Source organism: Schistocerca serialis, chromosome 5 (assembly GCF_023864345.2).
Source record: "Schistocerca serialis cubense isolate TAMUIC-IGC-003099 chromosome 5, iqSchSeri2.2, whole genome shotgun sequence".
In the NCBI taxonomy this organism is placed as follows: Eukaryota; Metazoa; Arthropoda; class Insecta; order Orthoptera; family Acrididae; genus Schistocerca; species Schistocerca serialis.
This window is the reverse complement of record NC_064642.1, coordinates 625,003,182-625,025,247: the sequence shown is the minus strand read 5'-3', so window position 1 is coordinate 625,025,247 and position 22,066 is coordinate 625,003,182. Positions and strand designations below refer to the sequence as shown.

The 22,066-nt window shown below is 41.7% G+C and overlaps 1 protein-coding gene across 1 annotated transcript in view; it reads right to left on the bottom strand.

Moving 5' to 3' along the window:
• Nucleotides 1-22,066, bottom strand: part of LOC126480899 (soluble guanylate cyclase 89Db-like) — a 464,947-nt gene that overhangs the window by 50,410 nt on the left and 392,471 nt on the right. The window contains exon 7 of the mRNA XM_050104296.1: nucleotides 16,047-16,154. Coding sequence (XP_049960253.1) covers nucleotides 16,047-16,154 — 108 coding nt within the window. The remainder of the gene's footprint in view (nucleotides 1-16,046; nucleotides 16,155-22,066) is intronic.

Below are 22,066 nucleotides of genomic sequence, written 5' to 3'. Positions count from 1 at the left end.
TTCTGGACCAAAGAAAGTGACTTTAAACTTTTCAAGCATTATTCTTATTTCTAGTATTGATTCTATGAAATAAGCTGTTGGTTTGAAAGACGGGGATGTAAATTATGACAAATTCCATTGTGGAATAAATACATTGAGAAGCAGTAGTTAATTCCCAGTTCCTTTAAAAGACCTCTGCAGCACATTCCCGAATTCACGCTATAAATTATTGTTACCCCAAAAAATGTTCGCGTATGGAAAGAAGCTAAACAATGTCTGCCAGTTTTTTTATTTTTTTATCACCTATGTCTGACAATATTCATATTATAAATCAATATTTGTTTAGATGCTTTAACAGTTCTATGTTTCTGCATCTGTACTCTGCAAGCTACCTTGCAGTGTGCAGTGGAGGGTATTTCTATCATCGTCTCCCTTCCCTGTTCTATTTGCAAATGGCTTGTGGGAAAAATGACTGTCGGTGAACGTTCCTGTATGCACTGCTTATTTCATTTGTCCATGTTGAACAAAACGATGTTTGTGGATCTTTTTATTTTTCATGAAGATATACACATTTGATATGAAGTATACATTGCCACAGTTCTCTTTTGTTACCGACCTGTTTGCGCTTGTTAAATTGCTCCCTCATCTACCGTGGGCTAATTTTCCATTTCCATACTTACTAGACTCAACATTCATACTCAGTCTAACTGCGTTTATACGTAAAAAAAAATGCAGTTTTCACAGAAGACACTACTTTGCAGCGATCAAGATGCGTGAAGTTGCTTACAGTTGAAATTTTCTTCCTGAGATATACATCCAACAGTGCTTGAAGTACCTTCACATGCCTCTAGTGAAAAGCCAACGGCAAAAGCATCGGCAGACAGGTCCAGGCCCAAACGGCACTCCCTCCCCCGCAGGCCAAAATGGTCGCCGCCACTGTATTTCCCAGCCGACGCCAACGGTCTTCCTAGATATGTAAAAAGCGCATGACAAAATCTGGCAGGACAATCTTGTGTAGAAAATGCTGACACAGTCGACAATCCCCGACATCTACGTGAAGAACGCGGATAATATCCTCCACGATAGGACCTTCTTGGTTACTCAGCAAGGCCAACGCTCCAGCCTACGTCACACGTCGATGGGTACCCCTCAGGGCTCTGTGTTGTCTCTCATCATTTTTAACATTTATGTTAACGATATGCCAGTCCTCCCTCACTGCCACCTGGCGCAATACACCGATGATACGGCGCTCTATACCACCTGCCGCAACACAGGCCAGCTCATTGCTCACCTCCAGAGGCAGGTGGACGCGACAGGACCTGGGGTCATTCCAACAGGATTGCCCTCAATGCCGCCAAAACTACGACAGTCTATTTCACTAAACGGCGCCCCATCCCCTGCCACAACATCACTATTATAGGTACCCAGGTTCCATGGTCTCCTGATACCAAGTACCTAGGTGCCTGGATAGATAAAAAAACTGCTCTTCCATCGCCATGCAGAATATGTAAACCAAAAAGGACTCAATCTGATAAAAGCGTTGTAGCCAGTGTTCACCAGCAGGGAATTGAACCTCAACACCAAGCTCTGACTGTACCGGATGGTTGTCCACCCTTCTCTCACCGACGGCTCCCTTGCACGGGCTATGATTAGTGCCAGATGCAGACCCTCCAGCGCCTGCAGAATAAGGTGCTTTGGTGGAGCCTGCATGCCCCTCCCCTCACGAAGGTAGTTACCCTCCAGCAAGAAACGGACATGGCCACACTCTCAAGACGTCCAAGCGACAGAAGGCAAGGCGCCTCTATGCCAAAGTAGAAGCCCTGCACGACACAGTCGCTGGATTACAAAACAGTGGCACAATGCCTCCCCAGCACTGGCGCCGACACCCTGTACCTCTCACCATCCATGAGGACTCCGATTCCGACCATGGCTAACGATAGTACTATTACGCCAACTAATGAAGCGTTTGTGTTGATCTGACCACTCGATCGACCATCGTAAACCACCACTTTGATACGTCATGTAGTTCGAAGTTACTTAATATTTGCTTGCAATCTGCACTTCCACCGTCATAGGGTGGCGTGGGACGTAAGTCCCACCGCCACACCTTCAACGTGCACTCCAGTGATGTCTTTGGAATGACGTCATTGTCGAAAGGAGCAGTTTTACTCTCCGCGAAGACAGTAGGACCGTAAGCAACCAGTGAAGCTGTATTTCAACCTCCTACAAAAAATAAGTACTGAAGTGAACTGTACCAATTCTTCATCAGCTCTGATAACCTGAAAGTATTCCAAGAAAACTAGAAGGAAGAACGGAACGTGCTACAGTGCCATCACATATACTGAATTACGAGCTCTTGTTTCCCACACGTAAGTTTGTGGATATTGAAAAGCGAAATGTATGTTCTACATTAAACTGCTCCTTCTCAATCGTAGTGGGTAAAAGCTGATTGTCTGCTCAAATGTCCCGAACATTGCGATGCCACATTTCTGAAAGTAGCGACCATATATGGAACGCAGAAATGTGACTCAAACCAATGAAGTTGGTCTAGAGAGATATTCTCAGAAGAATCCCAGTGGCCCCCAGGCTAATAATCTCACAAGGAGAGACCAAGACGTTCGGATCACGGATTTACTTTAAGCTATGTACACTTTTAGGAGTCCATTAGGACAACATACTCTGCAAATGGTGGGCACTCTATTTAGGCGATTTTGAGAAAACTGGAAGAGAAGTTTTGCCTGTCATTAATGTACCGGTACCTTGTGAGCCTGAGCACCAGATCGCAGCAGTCATTTGGTTAGCGTTCAAGCTTTAAGGGTACTCTCGACTATTGGGCGTTGTTACAGGAATGACATGACTGATGACAGTTTCACGATACCGTTAGCTTTTTGCCCGTTGAGTATTGGCTTCACGGATCCCCCCGCAGCTGGAGCGTACCGGGCATGAGAAGATGGCCTGATGCTGCTCTCGTTACGGACCCTGACGTGGACCACGGAACTGCGAATATCTTCGCCGAGAAGATGTGCCCGTCCATGCGCCAGCCGTGCGGCGGGAACTTACTACTCATTTACTCTTTTCATTATAGTGATCCCGCAGAAATGTTTTGCTTTTCCTTGAGGAACTTTTCTTTTTTCTTATGGTACAACATCTTAGTGATGTCATGATTTAACTTCGGTTTTCTTTCTTCTTAGTTATAACCTGTCTAATGTTTAGTTAATTATTATAGAGGTGCAATAAAGACAGATATTTTCTTAAAGGCTCTGATATACAGTGGTAATGACCGTCATAAGCCAAGCTACAAAACTCTTCGTATCAAATAAAAAATAAATAAATTCTGGAGGGGGCGGTTCAGGAACGCGAAGGGGGAGGCATCGTGTCCACCCTGCATCCGACAGCCCTACTTCCTTAGAAAAAAGGAAGAAAAAGATACCTGTAAAAATAGGCTCCGTAAATAAAGGTTCCTTAAGAGAAGGCTCCGTAATTGGCGGGTCGCTGGATCGAGTCCCGCTCGTTTTTCTTTGTTTTCCAACGCTGGTCACGTTATTTCATACATATTACATTTGAAAAGTAATATGGCGAAAAACGCGTGTAGTTGTATGAACTTTTATTGAATTTACAATGTTATTTGGTTGTCTGCTAATTTAAATATTATACACTACTGGCCATTAAAATTGCTACACCACGAAGATGACCTGCTACAGACGCGATATTTAAGCGACAGGAAGAAGATGCTGTGATATGCAAATGATTAGCCATTCAGAGCATTCACACAAGGTTGGCGCCGGTGGCGAGACCTACAAAGTGCTGACATGAGGAAAATTTCCCACCGATTTCTCATACGCAAACAGCAGTTTGCAGGCGTTGCCTGGTGAAACGTTGTTGTGACGCCTCGTGTAAGAAGGAGAAATGCGTACCATCACGTTTCAGACTTTGATAAAGGTCGGATTGTAGCCTATCGCGATTGCGGTTTATCGTATTGCGACACTGCTGCTCGCGTTGGTCGAGATCCAATGACTGTTAGCAGAATATGGAATCGGTGGGTTCAGGAGGGTAATACGGAACGCCGTGCTGGATCCCAACGGCCTCGTATCACTAGCAGTCGAGATGACAGGCATCTTATCCGCATGGCTGTAACGGATCGTGCAGCCACGTCTCGATCCCTGAGTCAACGATGGGGACGTTCGCAAGACAAAAACCATCTGCACGAACAGTTCGACGACCTTTGCAGCAGAATGAACTATCAGCTCGAACACCATGGCTGCGTTTACCCTTGACGCTGCATCACAGACAGGAGCACCTGCGATGGTGTACTCAGCGACGAACCTGGGTGCACGAATGGCAAAACGTCATTTCTTCGGATGAATCCAGGTTCTGTTTACAGCATCATGATGGTCGCATCCGTGTTTGACGACATCGCGGTGAACGCACATTGGGAGCGTGTATTCGTCATCGCCATACTGGCGTATCACCCGGCGTGATGGTATGGGATGCCATTGGTTACACGTCTCGGTCACGTCTTGTTCGCATTGACGGCACTTTGAACAGTGGACGTTACATTTCAGATGTGTTACGACCCGTGACTCTACCCCTCATTCGATCCCTGCGAAACCCTATATTTCAGCAGGATAATGCACGACTGCATGTTGCAGGTCCTGTACGGGCCTTTCTGGGTACAGAAAATGTTCGACTGCGGCCCTGGCCAGCACATTCGCCATATCTCTCACCAACTGAAAACGTCTGGTCAATGGTGGCCGAACAACTGGCTCTTGATGAACTGTGGTATCGTGTTGAAGCTGCATGGGCATTTGTACCTGTACACGCCGTCCAAGCTAAGTTTGACTCAATGCCCAGGCGGATCAAGGCCGTTATTACGGCCAGATGTGGTTGTTCTGGGTACTGATTTCTCAGGATCTATGCACGCAAATTGCGTGAAAATGTAATCACATGTCAGTTCTAGTATAATATATTTGTCCAATGAATACACGTTAATCATCTACATTTCTTCTTGGTGTAGCAATTTCAATGGCCAGTAGTGTATTTAAAACTATCAATAAGTAAACGACCAAACGCATAAAGTTTTCGTGAAAATGCGTCCCTGACGTGATCTGCGAAATTCTTTATACCTGCAATAGGGTAAGGTATCGAGAAGTGGTTTGTACTCGGATGGATCGTTCTGCAGACACAAGTTGCAAGGACGAGGGACAGGCTTGGAAAGCCCAAGTCAAACAACGATAAATCAAGGTGTAAAAAACTTTATTCAATAATAGAATGGGTTACAGTATGCCAGAATGTGAGGGTAATCTGCACTTTTCAAACAAACACGGAAAACATAAATGTAAACGCCATCTACTACAGCGAATTAATGCATGGCTTCCCGCATGCACAAAGAAACTTCAGTGTGTCTAAAGAAAAACAAAAGCTCGTTGACATTTCGAAAAATTTCTCTTTCTGCCAATAATACTGATCAAATCAAGCGTAACGCAGCATTTTCGCAAATATCGCTGTCGAAACCTGGCGATGTATGATTAGATGTATTTTAATAGCAACTTCACGAGAAGCAGTTCTCGTACGTTGTTAATCAAATGTGAAGTTCGAAAGTGCCTGATAAAATTTTTAAGTGGCCTATAGAAATAAAAGTAACATAATATTTGTTTTAATATTAAAAATTAATAAACAGCGAAATTACATTGGCAATTCAATAAAAGTTAATACATGGGTCTTCCCATCATATACTTTCAAATGTAATATGCAGGAAATAATACGACTGGAGATGAAAACAATATAAATAAAAATAATGAGCGGGAGTCTTTCCAGCGACCACGGAGCTCGAACGCTAAACACATGAGCGCCGCCAGCTCATGCTCAGGGCCGCAATGCATCGGTATATCGTTGACACGTGGACCTTCTCCTGTGATTTTCTTGAAATCGCCTTACTACTTATCCATTACGTTGTCCTAATGGACCGTTAAAAGTATAAAACGTTTCAAGTAAATCCGTGATCCGGATGTTGTGGCTCCTCCTTGTTAGTACTATTGTGGTCAATGTAACAACTACATGTTATAGAAAGTGGATGGCAGGTGGAAACAGTATTATACCGAGACCGTGAAAGGTTATCGCTGTGTTCTGCAGAAGTTATGAGACGCAGCCGTACACAGAGAGGGCGCCACACGGGGACGCAGCCTCCAGATGGGGCAACGTAGTAGTGGTCAGACACCATAAAGGACGCACACAACACGAAATATGTTAAAGTTCCTCCTTAATGTAACACAAATAGGAGAGCCCAACTGGACATCATATTAGTTACATTAGTCATCCTTCAATGGATTCATGACTAGACAAGTTTTCATAGAATTGTCAGTACCAATGATCATTTAACTACATTGCCACGCATCCTCTTCTCACACAACATACGCAATTTACAATTTCGGTTAATAAATTATTGTAATCTGATGGTGTATTGCGCTAACACTATCTAGCCCTGTGATGAAGTTATATATTTGCTGCGTGCAAGCAAGCCACCTAAACAACCGCAACTACTCTGGGCGATAGGGAGGTTTTCTTCCAGCTACATTTATGTTTGACGCTAATAGCATTTGGTGAATACGACAGGTATCTTTCATTTGATCGTAGCCCAGTGGATAATGATACAATCAGCGTGGTTGCTGTACCTCTTAAGAGTAGGAACGTAACACAGACAGAATGCCTCGTGCACTATCCGGAGCTAAACAGTGGTTCCGATACGGTTATCGATACGGTGCGACCATAGCCATCGTGTCATGTCGTAGGCGACGCTAGACAGCCTTCTGTTTTTGCTTTTAATTCTGTATTAAAGGCAGAGCGGAATGTTGGAGTTCCGATCCATGGCAGAATCAGCTACTTTTCCGATGAATAACAGGCAGGTCGGTAATGGGTAGCCGGCCGCAGTGGCCTAGCGGTTCTAGGCGCTTCAGTCTGGAACCGCGCTGCTGCTAAGGTCGCAGGTTCGAATCCTGCCCGAGGTATGGATGTGTGTGATGTTCTTAGGTTGGTTAGGTTTAAGTAGTTCTAAGTCTAGGGGACTGATGACCTCAGATCTTAAGTCCCATAGCTTTTAGAGCCTTTTTTTTTTTTTTTTTTTTGTTAATGGGCAGAGGGAGGCCCAGTAGGGAACATTGGGGAGGGGATTCCTAGTTTCGGCATTCGCCATACAACAAAGGAAAACCTGCTGAGGTATGAAAACTACTTTTAATTCAGTACCACGCTCGACAAAAAAAATTAAATTTAGTGTATGTAAATGTGTGTATAACAGTAAATTCGATGACTTGCATGGCCTCGGTGATACGCCTAGGACGATACATGCTCGACAGTATGCGTCGAGGGACGAGTGGGGTGCAACGTAAGCTCGCCACGGCTAGGTGGTGCCGAGCTTCGATTACAACTAGCCATACGCTGCGAGGTCTGTGTTGTGTACATAGTTCCGCGTAGTCAGCGCGTACACAACTTTCCCACTAGAGCGCGCCCCGCTAAGCACAACAGCGCAGGCGCAGCGCTCGTCCGTCTCCGCTCTATGAGATGGCGCTGCCATAAAAACGGACCAAATTCTGCTCCCGCTGATCCGCGTATTAATATGTAACGCAGCCGACGAGATTGCTGCAAACGTAGAACCTTTTCTCCTCGCGGATCACACTCGCGCAGTGATACCTGAACGCTCGAGGTATTATTGTAAGTAGGCTGTTAAGGTTTTTGTATTGGTAACGCCACGTAGCGCTCTGTATGAAAATCACTGGCTGTGCTGTGTGCAGTCTGTGGCTGGTTTCCATTGTTGTTGGTCATTGTAGTGTTGGGCAGTTGGCTATTAACAGCGCGTAGCGTTGCGCAGTTGGAGGTGAGCCGCCAGCAGTGGTGGATGTGGGGAGAGAAATGGCGGAGTTTTGAAATTTGTAAGACTGGATGTCATGAACTGCTATATATATTATGACTATTAAGGTAAATACATTGTTTGTTCTCTATTAAAATCTTTCATTTGCTAACTATGCCTATCAATAGTTAGTGCCTTCAGTAGTTTGAATGTTTTATTTAGCTGGCAGTAGTGGCGCTCGCTGTATTGCAGTAGCTTTAGTAACGAAAATTTTTGTGAGGTAAGTGATTTGTGAAACAGGGGGGTACACGCTTACATTGTGTACCATGTGTCTGGCAAGCACAAGGAGCCCTAGCTAATATGGTATTTGCTTATACAACTTTACACATCGGTACCATATTTCTCTAACACATAAATTACACAGCTATCTGATCATTTAACTGAGAGAGACAAACATTTTTTTTTTTTTTTTTTACTGCATCAGTGACAGATGTTTACGCAATTACACAGTTGGATAACTTCACACTTATGAAATTGTATTTCGTCTGTACTTTGTGAGCCGGCCGGTGTGGCCGTGCGGTTAAAGGCGCTTCAGTCTGGAACCGCGTTACCGCTGCGGTCGCAGGTTCGTATCCTGCCTCGGGCATGGATGTGTGTGATGTCCTTAGGTTAGTTAGGTTTAAGTAGTTCTAAGTTCTAGGGGACTGATGACCACAGAAGTTAAGTCCCATAGTGCTCAGAGCCATTTGAACCATTTTTTGTACTTTGAGAACTGTTCATATTTTTTCGGAACCATTGTGATACTATGAGAGCTTTGAATGACGTACTTGGTAAGGGAGCATGATTTTAATGTACGTTTGAGGTAGATGACACTATTGAAATGAGCAGAGAATTTATTTTAGGTTTTGACATTATTGCAGAAAGCTACGACGTTTTTGAGATTTGACTGAGGTGTTATGATGTTATTTTACGACGACAATGTGTATTATGCTGTTGAGGTATGTTTATGATCAATAAGATGATGCTACCATCTATGGGGAATTTGATTATCCTACGTATTTATTATGATGAAATATTGAAGAAGTGTCGACGAATACGTATATGAATAATGAGTAGTGGTTAGGGACTCTGATTTGTGGAAAAGGATGTTGGAAACCAAGAATCGTACTTTAAGAATTATGAAATGTGTGTACATGCGTGAATGTATTACAATGCTGTCGAAAATTTTTTGGACACTGTTTTATTTATAGGATTTTGTTTCTACACTTTTCTACTGTAATTTCTCGACTTGTGAAATTTTATTTGTATATGAGACGGTCACTGTAGTGCAAACTGGTGTCGTAAATATTTCGGTAAGAAAGTTAAGTGACCACCTGCACGTAATGCGTCATAGGAACCCAGCTGCACGACAATCGCCTGGAAAAAAGTAATTTGTGTGTGCCTTTCAGAAGCACAGGTGAAAAAAAAGGGGCCATTAACCTCGCTATTGACATTCCTTTGTAGAAAGCATCGCAAATATGACACGCTCAAACTTGAAAACATATGATAACACTGTGGAGCTCTTAATTTATTATATTTACTGAAATGTCTAATGAAATGACGAGAAATATTTTATGTCTATACACCTGATTATGACTACTGTCTTTCTAGTTGAGAGATTTTTTTTACTGCCTCATGAAATGCCATATGGCTAATGAATGATGTTTCATGCCTTCCTTTGTACATATTTGCTCATTTTCTTTAATATCTAGTTTCTAGCTGCACTGCAGCATTGGTTATTATAAAATTTAATAGATGTACTAATATCACTATTTTCTGTCTACAGACCCAGTAAAGAATACGTTTCTCATATACTTTCTTAGAAAAGAGAGCACAAATAGACATTTCCCTTCACAGGAATTGCATAAATAATTTTTTAATGACTTGGTAACTTTCTTGCAGAGTAAGTTTTTGTGATGCATCACTCTAGTGTTAAGATGTGACATAGGTATTAGACATGGCCATTTTTAGTGTAATATTTTTTCTGCTTGAGCTTTGTCATGTTTAGGTATAAGTTATTGCATTTGCTGCTGCTGTGTGCCAGGCATAGTGCTACTGAATTTGACTTTGTATTACTCTGTTAAGCCAGTTTTACTACGGATCTATTTTTCTTGTTTGCTGCACATTGCCTTATATTAGTTGTAATATTTATTTGCTTTGCTAATTTATGCTGCTTGCTTTGCCATTCGGCATTTTTTGTCATTGCTGTTTGTGTTAATTGTTTTGTGCTGCTGCATTGCCTCGTCCCTTAGTTTAGCATCTGAGCTCAGTAGATTTAAGTTAGCTTAAGATGGGGTAGGCCATATAAGAGAACAAATTGTGATGAATTGGAAGAAATGCATTGAGAAGCTATAAGAAAATGGTTTGGCCAAAAATGTATTTTGAAAGAGGATATGAACCAAAAAAGTAGGGTTTAGGGACAACAGGTTTAGATAGGATTTTCTTGGAAATAAATGATGAGGTAAGATAATGGAAAATAAATAATGAGGTAAGAAATATGTGAACATATAAATACAGAAAGCATGCTTGGATAGGATTTTTTTTGGTGGAAACAAATGTTGAAATAAGACGAAAGACCTATGGAATGAAATTTTAGGTTGGACTGCAGTACCAATCCTGTCTTTATGTGTTTAGCTGATATGAGTTATGTTGTGGAATTTTTCTAATAATATGTTATTTTCTTTGTAAAGATGTTTAGACATTATTTATTCTGTTTTGTTTTAATGCTCATGTGTGAAGTTGATGTTTTCAAAAGTTATTCTGATCTTTTATGTATGAACTTATGTCATAATTGATGTGTTGGCAGAAGAGCCAACACCGTGTTGCTAGAGGAGGCCAAAATGCACGCGTTTAAGCTCACGCAAACTGGCGTGAGGTCTGGAACAAGGTAAAGTAATTATAGTAGCCAAAAATAGTACATAGCTTCTGGAACACTTAACTTTAATCCATAACTGGAGAACATCGCTCTTGATGATACATAATTACAATCTCAATGTAAACTGGTAATGGCGCCTTGCTAGGTCGTAGCAAATGACGTAGCTGAAGGCTATGCTAACTATCGTCTCGGAAATGAGAGCGTATTTGTCAGTGTAGCATCGCTAGCAAAATCGTCTGTACAACTGGGGCGAGTGCTAGGACGTCTCTCTAGACCTGCCGTGTGGCGGCGCTCGGTCTGCAATCACTGACAGTGGCGACACGCGGATCCGACGTATACTACCGGACCGCGGCCGATTTAAAGGCTGCCACCTAGCAAGTGTGGTGTCTGGCGGTGACACCACAATAATTCCTGTAACACTGATGTGTATGTTATTTCGATTATTTTGTAAAGCCTGTACTACAAATGTTATCTGTATTGTTATGTTCTTTAATGATGTATTTTGTACCTTTGTAATTGTATTCTTATGTCATAAAATTGTAATTGACACCAGTTCATCAAATTAAGTAACTTGTAAGTTACATTTCACTGCACACGTTTCTGTTGGTCATAGTATATGGACAATATGTGAGAAGTAGGGACTGTTAGTGTTTGCACGTGTGTAAAGAATTCAGCAAGGGACTGGTTAACAGCATTGCTAGTTCTAAGGACATTTAAAAAAAAAATTGTGTGAGTGCGCAAGTGGTGGTTCATGGACTTGCTGTATTGTCCGCAAGACTCTTCGATGGTGATTGTGCACCTGCACAGTCGCAACAGATGGCTGCTGGCCGTCTCTACAAGGACTGCAGTGGGTCTGCACCTTTGGTGGCCAACCAATACCATTATTTCTACAAGTACTGCAGTGGGTCTGCACCTCTGGTGGCCCACCAATACCGTAATCTCTACCGGGACTACAGTGGGTCTGCTCAGTGATGACCTACCTACCGATATTCTTCAAAACGTCGAATGACTCTGCTGTGGGTTTGCTCTGTTATGGCCCATTACCTGTCTGCATGTCAAGAGTCAGCACTGTCTTTCCGTTGGTAGGACAACACTACTTCTTCAAGATTGCATGGAAATCCACTACTTCCGTGTGCATTTTCTTTTACTGCTCAGACTTTGAGAAAAACACTGCAATTTTACTGTGATGAACGATCGGGACTGTCTTTATGGACTGTGAGAAAATTTTAGCTTTTGACCAACATTGTATCAAAAAGTGTGTGCATTTGATTTCTTTGCTTTGTAATTATGAAAAATTTTTTCAAATCTGTATTGGCCACTGCCCAAAATAATTTGTAAAATTTTTTGTAGGGAGCATGGGGGCTATGTAAGTAGGCTGTTTAGGTTTTTGTATTGGTAACGCCACGTAGCGCTCTATATGAAAATCACTGGCTGTGCTGTGTGCAGTCTGTGGCTGGTTTGCATTGTTGTTGGCCATTGTAGTGTTGGGCAGTTGGCTGTTAACAGCACGTAGCGTTGCGCAGTTGGAGGTGAGCCACCAGCAGTGGTGGATGTGGGGAGAGAAATGGCGGAGTTTTGAAATTTGTGAGACTGGATGTCATGAACTGCTATATATATATTATGACTATTAAGGTAAATACATTGTTTGTTCTCTATTAAAATCTTTCATTTGCTAACTATGCCTATCAGTAGTTAGTGCCTTCAGTAGTTTGAATGTTTTATTTAGCTGGCAGTAGTGGCGCTCGCTGTATTGCAGTAGCTTGAGTAACGAAGATTTTTGTGAGGTACGTGATTTGTGAAAGGTATAGGTTAATGTTAGTCAGGGCCATTCTTTTGTAGGGATTTTTTAAAGTTAGATTGCGTTGCGATAAAAAAAAAAAATATTGTGCGTCAGTTTAAGCACAGTCATGTATAATTCTTCAAAGGGGACGTTTCATTATAACGAGTGTACAGACCTCTGATTAGTCAGTCTGCATTAGTCTGCATTAGTCTATAGTCAAGTTTCAGTCTGCGCCTAATAAGATTATCATATTCCTGTACATAGCCATGAAGAGAAATTTATAGACACTTTGTCAAGTATCAAGACCAAAGGAACTTCAGATTGTCAATTGGAAACAGCATCCAGAATCAAGTTACGTAATATCTATGTTTTTTATTATTTTAATAAATATGTGTGAAAATTAATCAAGTTCTGTTTAAAGTTGGTCACCGTCAATCTGCTTCTCTAAGCGTGCAAGTGGCATTTCTATCGTCTGACCTAACGGCAGAAGAGAAACACGCCACGATAAGACCACGAGACATATTGCTGACACTCGCCTACTTCGTTAGAGCGATAAGTCAAATAATCTGATGGTGTGTGTACCGTAGATCTTACAGTACGCACACCACAGTCCGTGTCCGGCTTCAAAGATAAATGATTTTCTCCTTGGATCTGTTGCTTTACAGATACGCAGGGAACTCGATCTGCTCGAGACAACTCGGCCGCACAGATATTTGATTGGTGTTACTTCTAGGTACTGTAACACATAGCAGTGATATATCTGGATACTGTAAAATGGGCTGCCTATCCCATAGAGTAGGGCTGGTTGCAATCCGGCTCCAGCAAGAAATTTGTGGGAGACAGAGCGAGGCGATGCAGAATTTTGCGACAGAAGCTGTTAAGAAAACTATTGTTACACGTCGTAAAAAGAAGAAAAAATGTTCACGACGCATAAATAAATGATAAATGTAAACATCAGAAGATTGGGTGAACAAACCTTAAACGTCGTAGGGACGTTTTCTATGAACTTAAAGTGTAATAAATAATGTGTTTTGTACGAAAGACTTTTCTCCTCTTTTGTATGTATTACTGACTCAGTTATGAGCGAAGAAGTTTGACAGAGCAAATAATACATTTACGGAATATTACACACAAAAATTACAGAAAAATAACAGAGGCTCCTTCATAAAAATGAAGGACTGTGAAACGCTGCTAAACATAATCATAGAGAGTCTACCTCAAATAGGATGAACAACGATTTACCTTAGTTACTTAACATCCGTCAAGTAGCCCTGTAATGGAAATAAAACTCATAGTAATCGGAAGCTCTTCTTAGTGGTGGCGCAGAACAGCTTTCAAAGAATTTTGCAAATAATCTAATGTTGCCTGCAAAGGAGTCTGAATGGAAAATGCGGTGCGTGTGAGACTAGTGCAGCGTAACTGGATATAGCTACACAATACATATGCCCTGAAATGTACTGATGTTGATGAGGTACTGGTGTTCCCCGCGGATACATTAAACGTCAGGTCCCATCTAAGAGATGTGTGTATAGGAAAAGTAATGAGACTGACATCACTACGAGAGGACTGACAACGCTGCGTTGTTCTACTTGTGTAGACCGGTGTTTTCATCCCTTCCAGATGCTCAGCCCGAGTTTCAGCTCCGTACAGCCATCGCATGATTTTTGACAGCACCGTCAGTGAATAGTGTTTTCGTTGGGTATTAAGAAAATGGAATATAGGAATTTGGAGTAATGTTATACCATCAAGTTTTGTGTTAAACTTGGGGGATCCTTGACGTTGACCTCTAAAAGTTGAAACAGGTCTATGGGGAACATTCCTTATCATGAGTACAAGTTTTTCGCTGGCACAAATTATTTTTGAAGGCTTGAAGATGAACCTCACTCAGGGAGACCTTCAACTTCAAAAACCGACGAAAACGTCGAACGTGTGCGTGCTCTTGTGAGATCAGACCGACGTTTAACATTAAGCCTGATGGGTGATCTGTTAAATATTTTCACCGTACATCAGATCTGCCTGAGATTTTACACAGGTGAAAGATCTGTACCAAAATGGTGCCGAAAAACCTGACAACTGCGCAAAAGGACAGTCGAAGAAACGTGGGAGTTGATCTTATGGAGAAGGTTGCCAATACCACAAATGGTTCATAGGTGATGAATCCTGGATTTTTTAGTACGATCCTCAGATAAAGCGGCAAAGTGAGGAGTGGCACACTGAGACATCTCCTCGAGCGAAAAAAGCTCGACTGAGAAAATCAAAGATCTAAACAATGCTCATTTGTTTTTTGACACTAGGGGCATTGCGCTTAAAGAAGTTGTTCCTCCAGGAAAAACTGTCAACGAAGTGTTTTACAAAGAACGTATGTGCAAGGCTGAGGAAAATGGTGAATCGAGTGAGCCCTGACATTACAGACGAGTGGATGCTTCGTAACAACGCCCCATGTCACAAGACCACTTGTTGTTGTTGTGGTCTTCAGTTCAGAGACTGGTTTGATGCAGCTCTCCATGCTACTCTATCCTGTGCAAGCTTTTTCATCTCCCAGTACCTACTGCAAGCTACATACTCTGAATCTGCTTAGTATATTCATCTCTTGGTCTCCCTCTACGATTTTTACCCTCCACGCTTCCCTCCAATACTAAATTGGTGGTCCCTTGATGCCTCAGAACATGTCATACCAACCGATCCCTTCTTCTAGTCAAGTTGTGCCACAAATTTCTCTTCTCTCCAATTCTATTCAAAACCTCCTCATTAGTTATGTGATCTACCCATGTAATCTTCAGCATTCTTCTGCAGCACCACATTTCGAAAGCTTCCATTCTCTTCTTGTCTAAACTATTTATCGTCCATGTTTCACTTCCATACATGGATACACTCCATATAAATATTTTCAGAAACAACTTCCTGACACTTAAATCTATGCTCGATGTTAACAAATTTCTCTTCTTCAGAAACGCTTACCTTGCCATTGCCAGTCTACATTTTATATCCTCTCTGCTTCGACCATCATCAGTTATTTTGCTCCCCAAATAGCAAAACTCGTTTACTACTTTAAGTGTCTGCTTTCCTAATCTATTTCTCTCAGCATCACCTGATTTAATTAACATCACTGAATTTTTTACCTCAAAAGGGATTCCTGTTGTTCCGCAGCCCTCTTTATTCAGCTGGTCTAGTTTCTTGTAAGTTTTTTCTTTCCCCGAAATTGAAAATGTCTTAAAAGGACGTCATTTTGAGACTCTGGAGAACGTTCAGAGAATGTGACCGACTTTTTAGAGACCCTACCAGTTAGAGCCTTTCAACGCTGCTGCTAAGACTGGGAAAGACGACTCCGTCGGTGTACAGCTGCCTAAGGGAACTACTTTGAAGGGGACAATACTGTTGTTGAAAAAAAAAAAAACTTTGGTAGATAAAAAGCCAGTCTCATTATTTTTCCCATACACCTTGTGAAAGGGATATTTATAGCTGCACACGCATACAGCGTCCCTGGACAGAGTTGGACTGGGTATGTTATGTGCTGTACTGTAGTGCACTGTACTTACTTGGAGTAGTGCTGCCAGCCAGTGAGCACCATCTCGCGGCTGAGGCCGTGCAGGTTCAGGTCGTTCAGGAAGAGGCCCATATTCATCAGATCGTCCAGGTTGTTGATCCTGCAACAGAGTTTAGTGTTCCAGACGGCGGTGGATGGCATCGCTCTGGTGGAAGATTTTGTGGTAGCCAGAACTGCCGTGCCATTGTTTCACAAAAATAATGGCGGTGCACATAACGAAGAAGAGTAGTAAAAGGAAGCACAATTAGAACCTGAATTTATAGTGGGCGGTAACTTTAACGGAGGACATTCTTAATACTTCTCGCTCCTTCTTCAGTAACACGGCCGTTTAGAACGAGGGTGATTAAGCTGCCCCTACCGCTGTCGTCTTATGTAACCTGCAATGTTATAACTGGCCATCAGAAACAACGCGAGAGATTTTAATATTCTCTCGCTCGCTACGCACCAACTGTTATCCCTATAGAAAAAAATGAGCAGAACCTTGTAGAAAATAGAGTTACAATTTTTCGCTGGAATACGTTTTCACTGGGGGCCACGATTTTCGAGTTATTCGAGGGAAAAGTACAAAAGGGACCATCAAACGCACCTACAACCCCACACTCATCCCCCACAACTCAGGATCTCTAGTAAGTTGATCATGACACTCCCTCCTACCACAGGTATGCAAATTCCGCTTTTAACGTGCCCATGCGTGCCTGTTGGCCGCGTAGGCAAACAGCAACACGATATCAGCAGGACTGGCAGGCTACTTTACTCCCTTCCAACCCAAGCTGTACCCTACCCAAGTAAGCTAAAGGTGTCTTCGCTCTATTACCTACATTTCTATTCATAACGATGTTAACATCTGTTACATTATTCACTGATGCTGCTGCCCTTAGGCTATACTCATTAGATCAGTAATTGCTGTCCTCTTTCCATTCACTTCACTAATTCCTTTCAAGTCTAACTTTAGCCTTCTCATCTCTCCTTTTAAATTCTCCAATATCCATGAAAAGTAGCAGGATTTAAAAGAAGAAGCAAGCAATAATTATGGCTATAACAGGATAACAAAGTGTATTTGAACAAGTGATTCCTACAGAACAGACCAAACTCAAATTCTGAACGACATATTCACATTGAAGTCAGGAAGATGAGAGTCATTTGGACAGTTACGTAAAAGTAGGAAGATTAGCATCCGCCAGTAAGAAATGAAAGTCATAACTAGCTACACGACGTAATATATCATTAAAGACGGAGGGGTGGGAGCAGAAGCAAAAGAATAAGAAGTTTAGCAGTTTCAGTCGATCCTCAGGAAATTGAATATTTGCTCACTTCCATATTTATTTGCGGCCATACGTTTCTCTAAGTTCATCACCTCTCTCTTTCGACAGAACTATTACATTATGAGAAATGTATTTAACAAAACTTTAATTAGATTGTTATTATTGTAAAATTATGTATTAATTACGATAACTACCATTTTGCTGGTAATTTTCAGGTTCGCACAGTCTATTGCAACTGAATATAACCGGTTTTACCATGACATACGCCTTTTTCCTTTATTTTTTTGAAAAGCGTCATCAGTGGCAGCTACGTAGATAATGCTCAGATATCGTGTCGTGCAGCATATCTAAACTTTGGCTCCAAACAACAGAGACGAAACAAGTATGTATGATAAAATTGATTTTATTCAGTTTCAAATACACAGACCCAACAAGAAAATTATCGACATAGTATTACAGACAACTGATGACGACAGGACAACAAAAATTAAAGATATTTACGAATTTTTGTGTTTTCAGCTGAATTGTCATTTTCTATTTACACGATGTTTCGGCAACGTCCTTAGTTGTCTTCGTCAGACGTCGAGTGCAATTTTCATTGATCAGTGTTTGGACTCCAACCATGTTACGAACGATACACTTAGCATGCCACCCTAGCGACTTTTCCCCGGCGGCGCGAGACAAAAAAACAGTCAATGAATTAAAAAACAACAAGAAGGCAACGTAAGGGCGTTACATGCGAGGAAAATCGTGTTAATAGGCACTCATCTTGTGATATTCGCTATTTTTGGCTTAATTAAAACAGCAAATTCAGCCAGAAGGCAAATACTTGTTTATAAAGAATGATTAATATATAATAAGGCGTCGCATGGCGACGGTGGAATTTTCTAGATAATGTAATTCGTCGTCTTTGGGCGGCAATATAAACAGAAAAGTACGGATGGATAGGCGATCCTTCACTATTTTGTTCGCTGGAGAACAAATGAAGCCTGGAGCGCTAAGAAGACTTTTACTGTTTTTCTGAAGTAAGACGGACGCAGATTTGTGGCAGTCTGATCTAATTTTTACTAAATAAATAAAAACGTGTTCCGTCTAAGTTTTGAGTGAAGTGTAGGAAGAAGAACTGTTGTAACTTACCGTGACGAAGCACGAGCGACTCAAGAGGACAATGGCTATATAAAAGAGCGCTCAATGGACATGATATGGACATAAAAATCTACCGTCATTGTAGTATTAAGCTTAAGGTACGATATATGTTTTAGTTATAATAAATATTTGTTCTGGGAATACTGAATCATTTAGCAGTGCTCATTCCTATTATCTCCTCAGTATTATTTTCATTTTAATTATGCATTTTGCTAATATTACAGACACCAAGATCAGCAGTCCAATGTGCGTGTTACATTGATAAAAAGAAAACTGTTTTATCGTCTTCTTGCATCAGCTTTAATATTGAATTTCCTTTTGTGTGATGTTACAGTTGTTTTTGCGCCCTTAAGAACTTTCTGGTCCCTTAGGAAATTTTTTTGTCATAACAATAACTTCACAACCGGGTATGATCGTATCTACGATCATGAAGTAATTAGAAAGACGATAACGCAACTTCTTAATCAATAGCACGCTAGTTGTGACTGCCTCAAGCCACGCGAAACCGCAAGTAAAAACTATTCACATCTCATAATGCAATATTTTATGACAATGGTCAATCCATGATTCTTACGCCAATTGTGATTGATAAAACAGTTAGTTAAATCTCAATTTCCAACTTTCCATTGAATAGCAACATCACTTCTATTTTGTAACATCACACTTGGCGCCCGAACAGGGACTTGACCAAAAATTAGTTCAAATTCTTGGAAAATTTTCTATGTGCTTGTGTTAATAAATGTTCTGTCGTTTCATGTACACATCGTCTCTCTGTGAGAATAACGGTCAATAATGCAGTTTAATTACCGAGAGAAAGGAAAAGAAAAGAGACGTGAATTTGCTGAGACAACATAGCGGTAACCAAGCAATCAAAAAGTATGTCAGAATTTTGCATACGCAGTGTAGTGCTTCAGTAGCAACGTTGCTTTTCCAAGTCGATCCACATCCTTTCTATCTCCTTCCCGCTATAGAAAATCTGCTTTATTTTATCTTTCAAAGTAAAATTCTTCGTAGTCTGATAATAGAAATTATTTCTCCCCATTGTTAGTATACCTGTATTGCATTTTCAACATGGTGGATAGTGTGCGCAATTTGCAGTGAAGAGCATCTTCATTCATTTGTCTGAAACGGTTAGGTTCCATCTTGTCTTCTTGCCAGATAGAATTTCATTTGTTGCTCACGCGAGAGTGGTGCTCTTAGCGGACTCACCACGTCACTGACAAACGACGAAAGCCTTGCGTAGCACGTGGTTTACTGACGAAAATGGCAGATAGTAAACAGAGACAGGTGACAACAGGAGACGGGAGTGAAGACGTTAATAGTATCCCATACCCTTTACGATCGCGAACGGTGGGTTCCAGTGTGGAAACTGAACTAACCATGTCAGTAACAGGGGAAAGTGACCCTGAAGTCCAAACTTGTCCCGCTGCAGCTACAAATGACCTCGGTGCGTTAATGGAAATGCTGAAACAACAGTTTGACGCAGTAAATGAGAATATAAAAACACAAAATGAGACTATAAAAACACAAAATGAGACTGTTAACGCCCGACTAGATGCTGTAAGCGAATCATTAAAAACAGAGCTAGGCACAATCAAAACAGATCTGCATAAAGAAATTACGGCTGAATTAAATACCCATTTGGGTGAGGTGCAAACTAAGATCAGTGATCAAATTCAGAAAATGCAGAAACAGGTGAAAAGTGAAATAGCTGAAGTATCTGGAACATTAAACACAAAAATTCAGGCAGCTACCAAAGAAATAAACTCAGTTAGAAATGCAGTATCTGACATTGAAGGTGTAGTAGAGGATCTGTCGAGGCAGATATACTCAATCAATATCGAAGAACAGGTTAAGAGCACCGTGAAAGCACACGCGGAGGCATTGTCGGAACACTACAGTGAATGGATAAAGGGTAAAGATATTTTTATCGAAAAGAAGGTCAGGGAGGAGCTTAGGGAGACTGTCAAGGATGTAACTTATGAAATCTTAGCTGCTCCTGGTAAGTTGGGAGACACAGTAGTTTCTGAATTGGGACAGATTCGGAGGACACTTACACGGGATCTTCCCGAGCAGCAAGTAGTGGACGAAGTCAGAATGCTGAGAAACTGGGTAGAAAATCCGCACACACATACGCAAACTATAGGGAACAACTCTTTAGACGGTGACGAATGTCAGTCAACTCCTTATCGTTCACCGCCTGATTACATGCAAAACAACAGTCCTGTTGAGTCCCGAGTAGGGAAAATAAATGATCCGCCCACAATCGTGAGTTTAATGCAAGAGGAAAGTGTGATTAAGCATCGCACTTTTCCTGTTTTTCATCCGCAGAAGCGAGAAATACACCCCATCGTGTTCCTAAAGAATTTTTCCGGCATATTTCCCAGGAGCTGGACAGACAGACAGCGTATTCAGTTCGTCACTGGCTTTATTTCTGGTGATGCAGCATTATGGGGAACGGAAATGGTAGACACGTGTAGGAATTATGAAGAGTTTGAGAAAATGTTCTTGGCAAAATTTTGGAGTAATGGGGTACAGCAAAGATTAAGGAAGGAGGTGTATGGTGCGGAAATTTTCAATGAGAAGCATGGAAGTCTCCGGCGATACTTCGAGAAGTATCTAGCAAAAATTAAATTCTGGGATTCTCCGATTTCTTCCAAGGACGTAATTATGATTCTCAAAAGCAAACTCCCTGTGTCTATTAGAGAGAAATTAGTAAATGTGTCCGAAGAAGACACGGATGTATTCATTTCTGTGCTGGATTTCTTAGATTTAATTAGCGAGGATGTGCGCTCCAAGGTTGGCAGCGGCAAATTCTTCCCTGGCAGCCAGCAGAATGCATCGCACGCGGACAACAATGCGCCGAAGGAGAGAGCGAGCTACTGCGACCGCTGTTGCCAACCTGCCAGCCGTTATGAAAACGCAAATGGCAATAACTTTAAATGGAAGCAGAAAACCAATTACAGTAATCAGCAGAGATACCACCCAATTTACAACCACCAGGAAAAACATCAGTACGGAAACCCACCCTTTAATTCTGCGCCTAAGCAGTATGGAAATTCTCCACAAACTAGTGGTAATTTTTCAAATGGGCCAGTGTACAATCAAAGTTATAGGTCGAAATATAGCAAGTGGCATGGGCAAGGCGGAGGCCACCCAGCACAACATAAGAACAACTATTCACAGGATAGAGGACCGCGGAACAATTTTCAAATGGCACCAAATGCGAACTTTCCTTCACAAGGAAATGGTTTTGCCGGCAACGAAAAGATCGGGCGACATCAGCCTTCTCAAGTATTCTATTCACAAGTGAATGCACCCAGTGGATTTGACCCCTTTACACCGGCATTTGTACCACATAACCAGCACCAATATGAAACGGAACAAACACTTAAGGCCATGAATGACAAACAGGTTAAACATCCTGCGGAAAATTAGAGGCAGCGCCTTTCAGCCTCCAAGAGGTCGCTGCGGATTTTGAGTGGGGGCACTAACGAATACTCTGATTCTGAGTATGTTAACGCGATACGGTACGACCATGAGACCGACTTACGAGATGACCTTGCACCTGACAAAGAAGCTCAAGACATTAACGACATTTATG